An 11,788-nucleotide genomic window follows, 5' to 3' on the forward strand; every position below is an offset into this window, starting at 1 on the left:
AATCACAAGCACGGGAGTAGCTCAGTGATAGAATACTAGGCTGGCACCTAGCGGACCCGAGTTCGTGCCCCCACTGTACCATTGGAGATAGGTCATGCCTACTTAAGGCAAGTTGGACAACAAGTTACAAGCACCGGCGTAACTCAGTGGTAAAATATTAGGCTGGCACCCAGTGGTCCGGGTTCAAGCCCCACTGTGTCATTGGTGCAAGGTTTTTCTTTCTAATTTCGCACGATGTGATAACGGGCACCGGCGGTGGTAGTGGCGGACAACATACAACTCACCGATAATTCATAAGGTTTAGTCATAATGCCAGGACTTTCCGTAAAGCTATTTCCCTGTTCAGAAGCCAAACTTGAAATCTTCTCTTGTGCAAAATACTTGTCCCTACTTTGCATCCTTTCCCTACGTGGTGACTCCTGTTCTATAAAGGAGACAAAATGTTTCGCAAATACAGCCTCCAGATCTGAGGTGTGCAGTTTTGCTTGTCTTCGGTATTCTGATTTCGCTATCCTGATTTGATATTACTATCGCGATTTGTATGGCATCTTTCTTCCATACTTCTAAAGGACAACTTTTGCACAGTGGTAGCTGACAAATGCGAATTTTTGCATGAGAAAATGTTTTCCGATACAGTTTGTTTTAAAATATTGCTTCTCAAAAATTTTAAAAGGTGCATAAGGAGCCAAACAATATTTGTAAATGCAACGTCGGAAATGTTCTAAAGACTCCTTCGTTTAGGGAAGACTGTAGCAACCTGTTTGTTTGATTTTTCTTTTTGAATAGTGGCACTACTATTTAGCTGGCCATAGATGAACAAAGTACGTCGCTCGTTTTTACAGTTCATTGCAGCTCATGAAGTTTTTAATGACAGAATAACATGAACGTCCTACAGTGACCACACGTATCCTCCTCGGTCCCTTGGTACCCAAATTGGTATCATTGTTTTAAAGGCTACAGAAAATAACAATTTGATCTTCACGTGGGCAATTTTGTCTTAGCACAATAAGGATGAGATGTTTTCACGAAGCCCTGAGAAGTGGCACTGTCTGTCTAGTCATATGCGCAAAACAAGTGAACGAAAATGACGGAGTACTGTATGAGCGCTCGGATGCGTCCTCGTGATCAGTGAAAGCTTTTTATTCTAAATTTTAGCTTGATTTACAACGTATATAATACATAACTTTATTTGTGGACGCCCTGTAGATCATATCAAAAGTCATTTCGGTCTGATATTTTCGTTGCACTCAATCCTAAAGACTTCAGAGGATCAGAAGTACGCAAATGGGTACCCTCGTATTTTGAGACAACCATTCAATTTTTCGGATTCATATTTTTTTTTTGCATTTGTCTTTAAGGACAGGGAGTCAAATGATACAGTATTGCAAAAGCTTTTTTCATTTGTGCATTCTTAGAACGGAGGAGGGTATAGCACTCAAGAAAAAAAAAAATTGGCAGATACCACGTACAGTGGAATCGATGATAGGCAAAGCACGAATGAGGAAGGTTGATATGCCACTTTCAAATCAGCACAACATTACCAGGTGGAAGTAAATCATGCCGTACATGACACGCATATCATGATAATCATGTTTGGTCGTGTCATTTACTTTCGTCGTCTATTCACGTCACGTGATACTAAATTCGATATATATATGTGACGCTAGCGAAACGACCGCGAGCGTGCTATGAGCGTGGCATGTAGTCATGTGCTTCCATGATGTGCATGTCATAATTTACACGCTAGGGTCAGTCTCTTATGTTCGCCACGCAATCATGTCATACCATACCAGTTTTTCAATATGTCATGTGAACGAAACCACCACAAGAGCAGCAAGACCATGAAATTCATGACATACATATAATTATTTTCATGTTATCACTAGTCTGTTGTGTTCGTCATACAGTAATGTTACGCCCTGTCAATTTTGGTATCAATACTATTATCATAACGACCAGGAGAGCTAAAACTCGTAGGTGGCCAGATAGATAGGTACGCTCAAAGGCGCCGAAGTTCGCTAAGAAATGCTTTGCATTTTTGAGCGAACTTTAATGTTATATGAAGAACGGTGAGCAGCTAAGGCTTTTGGCCCCATTCCCGCGTAGCTGTACAAAACGGGGATGTAGGGGGAAATGCGGCCACTCCAGCGAGCGAAGCATCGAAGCTTCAGCGAAGTAAGCGGTGAGAGTCCACCACGCGGAGCCGACCGGTGGCCGTTTTTGGATAACGCGCGCGCCAGCGCCCTGTTGGGCATCTCTTCGCACGCGGGCGATGTTATTTCATGCACGCTTTGTACGTCGGAGATGGTAAGCTCATCTGTGTACTGTTCTGTTCTGTTCTTAATTGCATGCTGCGCGGATATTGAGGTTTCTCCTAGTGATGCAGCAAAAAAAAAAAAGTGGTTACCAAAGGTTAAAAAATTGGCAACTTAAAACCATATAGCACAATGAAAAAAGTTAAAGTCAAATTGTAATGTCAAGTTCGCTTTCAGGAGTTGATACTGCAATAAATGTTCCACACTCACACATTTCTAGTTCTGTCCACACTATATAGACCGACATCATTCCACACATAACTGCTCATCACAAGCGCTTATCTAGTCCAGTGCCTACTAGCGAATTTTTCAGGAAAATGTTCAACTTTTTCTCCGTATACCTTTTAGGCCACGCTCGAGTAATTTTTGTAATGCGACGGGGCGTCGGGTCGAACTTGCACATTTGTTCTCTAATTTTTCTCCTTATTTGCGTACTTTACACATTGCAAAATTTTATGCCCAAGTATTATTATTGGGGTCACAATAACATTCCGGCGAGCTGGATTGGGGTACCTTGTGGACGGAGCTGCTTGCATACGCTACTTCCGATGAAAGTATGTGTCGTGGGAGATCTATCGCTATCTAGAATTTTACGTGTGAATCATCGTCAATGTTACAATTGTATCATTTGTGTTATGAAACCTCTTCTCCGCAGACCAGTGGCTAGCTCTTTACAATTCAATATTTCGCATATACTCCCCAGACAGAGGGATTGCGCTATCCTGTGGTTTGTTTCAGGTCTTTTCGGTGAGTCTGTGTTCCTCTTTATTAACCTTTGAAATATGATTTTGTGACTCTGCGATGAGGCATTGTTTTTTGGGCTCTTTTCAGCGGCTCTTCTTGTGTCCCCGTGTTGAATTCGCGCTGTTAGTGTTTCCTAATGCTGAGTTAACTAGTCCAAAACATCACTTTATTCCTCGGGCTATTTCGTCATTTGTGGAAGGCGATCTCGCTTGTTCACTTATCTAAAGGGCGCGTTTGCTATTCAGATGTATTAACTAAAGTGGTACCCCCAAATTGTCGCAGGTAATTGTAACTGCTTGAAAAAGAGACACTAATTTCTCCATGTCACTGACAAATATTTGTGTGATAAATTAAAAATTTCACTGTTTTCTATTTCTAGTATAAAGACCGCAGAGGCTGCAGACACTTCTTAAGTGCCGGAGCCATCTGTATACATCCTCGTCCTTCCATTGTGCCTCGTATAAAAATGATGAACATCATTCGTATACCGGCACTAGAGGCACCAAGTCGACTTTTTTGCGTTAGCTGCGTTTGTCCGCAGCGCTAGGGAACGTTTGCGAAGAGCATGAGATGCGCCAGGCTATGTTATCGATTTGAACTTTATACGGAACATGAAGGAGACGTGAAAAACCCGCCGAGATTGCCCATGTAATTGGTATTGAAATAAAAGACTTCACCGCACAGGCGGCTTTCGTGATGGACTTGGCAGACGCCCGTCCATCAACCGCGGTTTGTTATTGCGTAGCCACTTGAGGTCAAATAAAGTAGGAAAGAAATGAGAAAGGTAAACCAAGAGTAACAGACAATTTTCCATATTTGCATTATGGAATGATGATCAGGTTCATATGTCGGTACTTTTCTCATTACCTAGAGGGACGATATTTCATAGCAGGAACATTGCACACCGCTAGTGGAGGAACACCACATGCTATTTAATACCTTTGTGGAGTCATCATCCTTATGATTACTTGAACTTAGTTATTTGCAGTTGTGATAGGTTTCGGGAACAATATAGGAGAACAAAGCTAACCGCGGAGATGCCATTTGTTCGAGACGAACTTATGGTCAGTGATCGGAGTGAGTGATCTCGTCTTTATTTTTTTTTTGCAGAACTTGTTCTTGTTTCACACGCCGTCCAATAACTTCGTAGTTTCTTTTTAGTTATTTTGTTCTGAACTCCGTTCCTCTCTCCCTCACGGATGGCAAATGAACCTATAAGCTGCCATTCTCATTGCACAGATGCAATGACGGAGAAGAAGATGCCTGTGGCAACGGCCAAACCAGAATCGGCGCAATACCATGACAGTATAAAATAAAAAAAGTAAGTAAATGTCAGCAAACGGAGACTTTTACTGATGATAGATCAAATGTGCCAAGCCAGGCAGCCTGCTAAATGTCGACCATGGAGCGAATAGTAATTCAGGCTTCTAGAAAAGTGGCATTTACAGCTCGGCCTGCTTTCTTCATATTTGACGTCATGATTATGATGTCATTGCGCCATTTGTGAAGAGTTGAAAATTGTGCCATCTACTATCTTTTTGCGTAATATAGTCTAAGAAATTAACTAATTTTCTTGCTACGGGTTTCCCCGTTCAACTTCATGCATAGAGCACATGCGCGGGGATAATATGTGAGCATGTAGGTAGGCTAAATCACGTTTACTTCTGGATTGATGAATGTGGCTCAGTTTTATTGAAACAGTTTGAGTATTTGCCTTGTTTTTTTTTTATTAAAACTGCCTTTTTGACCTTATGTTACAACAAGGAATTGCCAGACTTTTATTCCAGCTGTTTTAGAAGTTGAAGATACTTAGGCACGCTTTAGGTTTCCATGAAATTCAGTCGGTTTCTCCATTTGAATATTTCTGAAAAAAAAAAACAATACACCTCAAACAGTTCTATTTTGCACATACCGGTTACTGTCTTCAGTAACGCTAAGACTCTCAAGAAAACATGCAGAGGTGAAGAAGCGCTTTTAGGTTGGCCTTACAAGCCCCGACTTATTTGCTTGCTTTCTTTCTATTTTCCTTCAGCGTACTTCAGCGCCAGGATGGACTAAAATTTTTTTCTTCAAACAATATATAGTATAAGAAGCTTTTGTGAAATTGAGCACCAGTTTTTAAGCATCGTGAACGAAATCTCAGATGAAGCTAAATCCTTGACACAAGCCATGTTTGATGAGCATATTCATTGGCAGCCAATACAGCATTTCGTCTTGTCACATGTGAGCCTTAAAAATGATCCCCTCAAATTTCTCATTCTATTAGAACGTTTATTGTCAGCTTAGAACATTTATTGTCAACCAAGCAACCTTGCAGCGCGTGCTCTACTATATTTCAACAGAAATGCGCTGACAAGTATGTGTATTATGACAAATGAATGGTACGTTGTAAATGCGGTATCTTTCCGGGCTGGAATAGTAAAGCGAATGTTTATTCATATAGTATCCTTTTGCGCGTTCAGTCAGCGTCCTGTAGCGCCCTGCATAAGCGTTCATAACAAAATAAATGAGATGTGCGTAGAACTCGACGAAAACGAAGACGAGAAATAACAAGGAAGAAGTATAGGTATAAGATGTACCAGTTCCTACGACTCAGACGCTTTTTTTGTCACGATTGTACAGCAAGTCTTGATGTGACATATTGATGTTGGAGTTGATGTTCTTATTTTTGTCTTTTTGCTGCGCTGAGCTTTGAGTTCGAACTACGAAACCTCTATCTGAATGTCTCTTAGTGCGCTGCGGTGCTACAAGTGATACGTCACTGAAGAAGGCGGTTATTAACTCGGGAAAAAGACAAAAGCGTTGTCATCACCGGTAACTGTCCAATCTAAAGATCGTCAGGGTACACTGTGGCTTCACGGCAACGGTTTGTGTTCTTCGTAGATTTCAAGCACAAATCAGCACAGGGGGAGGGGGAGGGGCATGAGTAGTTTCCGTTAGATAAATAAAACCCCAATAAAACCGACAGACAATGAGGCTAAGGAAAGTATAAGAGACAATAGTATAGTAATTATTACATAAATGGCAACAAATTTGAGTAGAGGAAAAGTAAACTTGCCATGTGAGCATAGTGAATCCTATGGAGCCACTATGTTCTGTCTAATATGGCCATTTTCTGCACCATGCTGCATGTGGTACCATCTGAAAGGGAGTACCACCCTTTTGTTTCGTCTATACACCGGATTAAGGTGGCAAATAAAAATGAATGCGTTGAGGGCTTGAAATGACGAGGCAGCTTATGCTCTAGAGCGGTTCATAAGAGACGCCAACATCCCTTACAATTAAAATGACATTGAAATAGCCGCTTTGTGTCAAACAATCCTGACGACATAGTTTGACACATTTCGATCTACGTAACCACGTATAAGAGTAGCACCCCCATGTACTCTCGTTACTGAATAAATAAAACATGCATCTTCATGGTTACATGTTTTCCCTAACAACGACATCACGATGTACCGGATGAAAACATCAGTGTTTTCGTATTCAAGAGCCAACGATCGAGTGCGAGACCAAGCATATAAAACAATGAATATAGCAGAGCGTATACTATTCAACCGTTATGGTCTGAAAGAGTTCGCAATAGGCTTAGGCATACTCAAAGTAGAAGTTTGGGAATACCTACAAGTACAGTTACTGGCTCACACTGAATTCATGGAGCGTTTCATCTGTAAAAGCTTGCTGTCACTGGTGGCTGACATAGAGGTTTCTACATTATATTTATTATTATGAAACTATGTGGTAGCTGCATTCGCTAATAATAGGCTTGAAACCGGAATTACTTGATATTCCCAATCTTTTTGCGAGAGAATCTAATATAGCTCCAAAACACCAAGGTGCTGCAGTTGGCCCAGGTACTGACCTAAAATTCACGGGTCCGAAATCGGCCATAGCAGTCGCATATTCATGGAGGCGTAATGTCAGAAGCCCGTTTACCAGGATTCGTCAGCACGTTAAAAGCACTGACAACTGATTTTTCCCGACCCATTTTTTTTATGGTGCGACAGAAGCTCACCCTTTGTTGTGTTTTGCAGCTGCAGTAGTTAATCCTAAAAGCACGTATTTATTTTACAAGCAGTATCTCCTGATCTGGAAGGCTGTAAACACAGTTGCACGTTTTCTTCAGTAACGCTGAGAATTGATAGCGATGCTGTCAGCCCTCCTCACGATTTGTGAAAGCTGTCGTCGTTCTGCTTTCGCAGGAGTTCCTATGACTATGTATAACCAACTCTATTTGGAGCTTTTCAACTATTTTGAAAATTTACACCTGTTACAATGAGATGACGTGGCGTTATGTACCTTCGCTCGATTTATACCGCATTGAGTGAGCCCGCGCCCAAGGTTGCTTGCGCCTGTGCAATGGGCGGCTTGTCCCGGCGTCGTTACGCTCAGTACATGAGCGAATCCAAGCCACCAAAAACATCACTGCTACACTGTAGTCACTACGCATATGCATGGCCGTGCCGCGTATAGTTGGGCACGTCGTAATTGAGACGAAGTGTAGTTAGCTATGTCGACACAAAATTTTAGCCACCTGGAAACTGCGCGCACGGTTGCATGAGCACGCTGAAAAGTCGCTCAAAAAGTGCTAACGAGCATGACATCAATTCGCTCTTGCAAAGGCAGCGCCTATTTAGGGCGTACTACTAACGCCGGCCTACAGCTACATTTGCACAGAGTAGTATCTTTTATATAAAGAAACCAACAATGTTTAAATACTAACCAAAATGTCATCGACCACGTTAAGCAATCAACGGCAACGTGACCAGGTACATCGGATCGTCTATTGTTTTGCCACCAGAGGTGCCACAAGTCATTTTTCGCAATTTTTGTTGAATAAGTAGAAATATAAATCCACCTCTCACTGAAAGAAAAAAAACAAACAGGGTTGGTTTCAGTCAATGCGACGCACAATCAGTGGGCAAGCAGTGAAGTCTTCCCATTTCATGTCCTGGACAGTTCTCGGTTCCCTTCAAAAACCCAACGTGGTCCTGAGCGTGCCTCATAATCATATCGTGGTTTTGGCCCATAAAACTCTAGAAATTATTATTATAAGAGTTTTCAGAGAGGGTATTCGAATACACTCTAAGGTTTATTCTCATTCGTCAACTTGCAGGTCCATTCAAGTAGCAATGTACATACTGATAGAAATGTTTTGGCCTGTGCGAGCCGAGCACACGATTTATCTGAAGCGTTAAGATGTATATGGGCTTCTGAGCCTAAATCATCTTGGCAAATCAACTGGGCAAACTCAGACTGAGGGTAAATGTAGGACGTACACAGAGCTACATGCGTCATGCATTTGTATTTCGCCAAAAAAATGCATTATTTTTGAAAATTGATCACTACAAAATTTTTCGTTGGTAAAGCATTTCTAGCTCAAAGCAGGGCCACTATGAAGCATTTCTTGAAGAGCCATTAGGTACATAATTTGCAGCTATTTGTTCCTAAAGATCATTCATGATCGCAATTGCATATTATAGCTACTCTGGTTGACCGACACCACTTTATATGAACCATTCTGTCGTATTACCCATTGTTTTCCTCAAGATTAGCGCGGAGCTTGAGCTAATGTATATACTTGACGAATGTGGCTGTCTTCTTATTCTATTGTAGCGCGATTCACACAGAGTACATGTACATGTGCAGGCACATGGGCCTGAGACCACTGCGACGCTAAGTTGGAATGGCTGGCTGAGGACCAACTAGTAGTCAGTGACATGGACGGCGCGTCCTTCGCCAACGGCACGTGGCCCTTTTCCGAGGATCCGTGCGGTGATGCAGACCTGAAAGCCAACCTGAGCGCTCTGTGCTCACTGCTGCGCAACTTGTCCCTCGAGGCGCGGCCGCTGCTACGACAACCGCGCGACCTGATCGTCATTTTGCTTTACGGCCTCGTTGTGCTCGTGTCGGTGTTTGGCAACACACTCGTGTGTCACGTGGTGTTCTGCTCGCGGAAAATGCGCACAAAGACAAACGTGCTCATCGCCAACCTCGCAGTGTCCGACCTGCTCATGACCACGCTGACCATTCCGCTGAGCGCATCGCGGTTCTTGCTCGACAACTGGCCATTCGGGGAAGCGCTGTGTTACCTCGTGCCATTCATGCAGGTGACGTTCGTGTACGTGTCGACGCTTAGTATGGCGTGGATCGCGTGCGACCGCTACAGCGTGATCGTCTACCCACTGCGTCTGAAGCGCCTCTGCCCGAGCCACCGGGCCATCGCGGGCATCTGGACGCTGGCCGGCTTCCTATCGTTGCCGCATGCCGTGTTTAACCGCGTCGTGTCACTGTTCACCTACCGACCACTGGTGCGCTGCCAGGTGCAGTATCCGCCACCCCCGGCAGAGTTTCGCAAGTGGCTAACGCTGGCCACTTTCCTCACGCAGTACGCTTTGCCATTGACGCTCACCGCACTCATGTACAGCCGCGTCAGCTACACGCTGTGGTCGCGCCAAGCGCTCGGCGCCCTCACGCGCGAACAGCAGGCCTGGTACACACGCTCCAAGCGCAAGTCACTTAAGATGCTCGTGCTAGTAGTGACGTGCTTCGCCGTTTGCTGGCTGCCCTTGAACGTGTACCACCTCGTGGCCCACTTCCGCGCTACCGACGGGCCCGACCGCCACAACTCGAACCTCTTCATTTTCTTCCACTGGCTGGCCATGAGTAGCGTCTGCTACAACCCGTTCATCTACTGCTGGCTGAATGAGAAATTCCGCCAAGGTGCGCTGGCCTGCCTCACTTGCCTGTTGCACTGCACTTTTCGCAGGCACCCACATAAATCACTCATGAAACCAGCTTCCAGCCGATGTCACTCAGCCAAGCGTAGCTCCACTCTGCGAAGCACATTCATGGGCTCCACCGACAAGACCACATCGGTTTGACCACCGACGGCCCCCTTCAATATTGTGCTGGAGAATACAATTTTGTATATAAATGATGGCATACCAAGAGGTCAGCAAAACAGTGTTATGTATAAGTCAAATAAAACAATAACCTTGTTTCGAAGCGAAATTATGTTTATCGTGTTATATTTGTGACTGGAAGTGATATATTCCCATTCGAATGAAAGGATATAGCTCGAGGTATTGAGAAGCCGACATATTCAATATCATCTGCAGCCAGCTTATGAAACCTGTGAATGTAGAAATGATTAAACCTTTTGAGGAATGTGTTTTATGTGATAACTGTAATAGCTGACCTGGTTTTAAAAACGCAATATAGCAACGGCGATGACCCATGAAGTTTCCGCTTCACTGCATTGCGCAGAGGAATCACACCACATTCAAGCACAAATTCTGCATCAAGGTAAGAGCGCGCACTGTCCGAGAAAAAAAATTATACACCTTTAATGTGCACAGCCAGGACTCACCAATGCCTCCCATAGTGACTGTAAGCGGATATCACTGCAACATGTTATCACTGCAAAACTATTCCTTAAATGTGCATGGTACAGTGATCACTGGTGCTCGCCTGCTGACCCGGGGGGCGTGAGTTCGATGCCAGCCATGGCGGTCGCAATTTAGATATTTAGATGTAGGTGTACCTTGAAGAACCCCAGGTGGTCGAAATTTCTGGAGCCCTACCCAACAGTGTTCCTCATATTCATATCGTAGTTTTGGCATGAACACCTATTATTAGACTGTAGTAAAGTCCCGCTGCTCCGAGTGGAGTGCTTTCTGCCTCCCTTCTGGCAGCTGGAGTACAACCCACCATCGAGATGGGAGCATCCACAATATACGCAATCGTACGTTTTTATCTATAGAAACAAGTTTGGTACCGCTAATTTCCACCTCGAGGTGTAAGAATCGACACCCAGCATTATACGGTTGGTAACATCGGGTCGAAACATCACATTGTAACGATAGGGGTTGACCGTGAGGGGTGAATTAAGGTTAAAAAGAGGCCTTCCAGCACTTATCCAAGTAGCCATAGAATGAATTCACTGAAGGAGCTTATTGATTTACAAGTTCACTGCCGCAAAAATGTTTAGAACCCGCTGGTACAGATAGAGTGGAGCTACGAAGATTTGACGCACGTTTTTTCTCTTCTCTCGTCCCGACGAAAGCACTGGAAGCTGAGCACGGAGGGATGGCACGGCCGACGAAAGTAAGTCAGCGCTCCTCGTGACATTGAGAACTCTGTTTTTTCTTGGAATGCGCGGCTTTTCAGGGTGCTCGCGCGCGCACCAAAGGACAAGTCGATGCCCCCCGCGGCGGCCCCTGTAACGTGCGAGCGTGCCATGCTCAAAACATCCGATGGCTGATACTTGGCCTGTGACGCAGTGATTTTTGAGTCTTTAGTGTCATTTGTTGAGAGAAGAGAAGGAGATTTTGTAACTCACTTTGAGTATTGTAAATTTCAGGCCACGTGCTGTGCTATACCATTTGTGCCACGTGTTCTCGGGAGCCTGGACTACCGATCAGCAGCGTTTTCTGACCATACTCGAACAGTGTTGCAGGTCCCCTTTAAAAGCGAGAAGCTGAAATCGCAAAGCTTCTCTTTTGTAAATGTTTCTTCGCCATTCACCAACAAGCTTCTGTAACGGCGAGCCCAGATTCACGATTGGCTGAAGCGAGTTCCAGCAAACTTTGTTAACGTAAGACGTTTTTATGAAGACGGGCTTATATTTTCGATATCGGTCACACAACGGCTTTGAATCCGTTTAAAAGCATGCACTAAGATTCACCCATTGTTTACAATCCCATAACATGAGCATTTCAGCCTTA

General features: G+C 44.0%; 1 protein-coding gene across 1 annotated transcript; it reads left to right on the forward strand.

The window, feature by feature from the left end:
• Positions 1-8,666: 8,666 nt before the first annotated feature.
• On the forward strand, positions 8,667-10,073 carry LOC119176642 (G-protein coupled receptor 83). The gene has a single exon (XM_037428001.2). The coding sequence runs from the start codon at positions 8,780-8,782 to the stop codon at positions 9,941-9,943; it is 1,164 nt and encodes a 387-aa protein (XP_037283898.2). The 5' UTR covers positions 8,667-8,779; the 3' UTR covers positions 9,944-10,073.
• The last annotated feature ends 1,715 nt before the right edge of the window (positions 10,074-11,788 follow it).

The sequence above is a fragment of the Rhipicephalus microplus genome, chromosome X (assembly GCF_043290135.1).
Source record: "Rhipicephalus microplus isolate Deutch F79 chromosome X, USDA_Rmic, whole genome shotgun sequence".
Taxonomy (NCBI): domain Eukaryota; kingdom Metazoa; phylum Arthropoda; class Arachnida; order Ixodida; family Ixodidae; genus Rhipicephalus; species Rhipicephalus microplus.

Excerpts from the sequence above, each read along its gene's own strand:
- LOC119176642 (XM_037428001.2), top strand. The coding sequence starts at position 8,780 with ATGGACGGCGCGTCCTTCGCCAACGGCACGTGGCCCTTTTCCGAGGAT.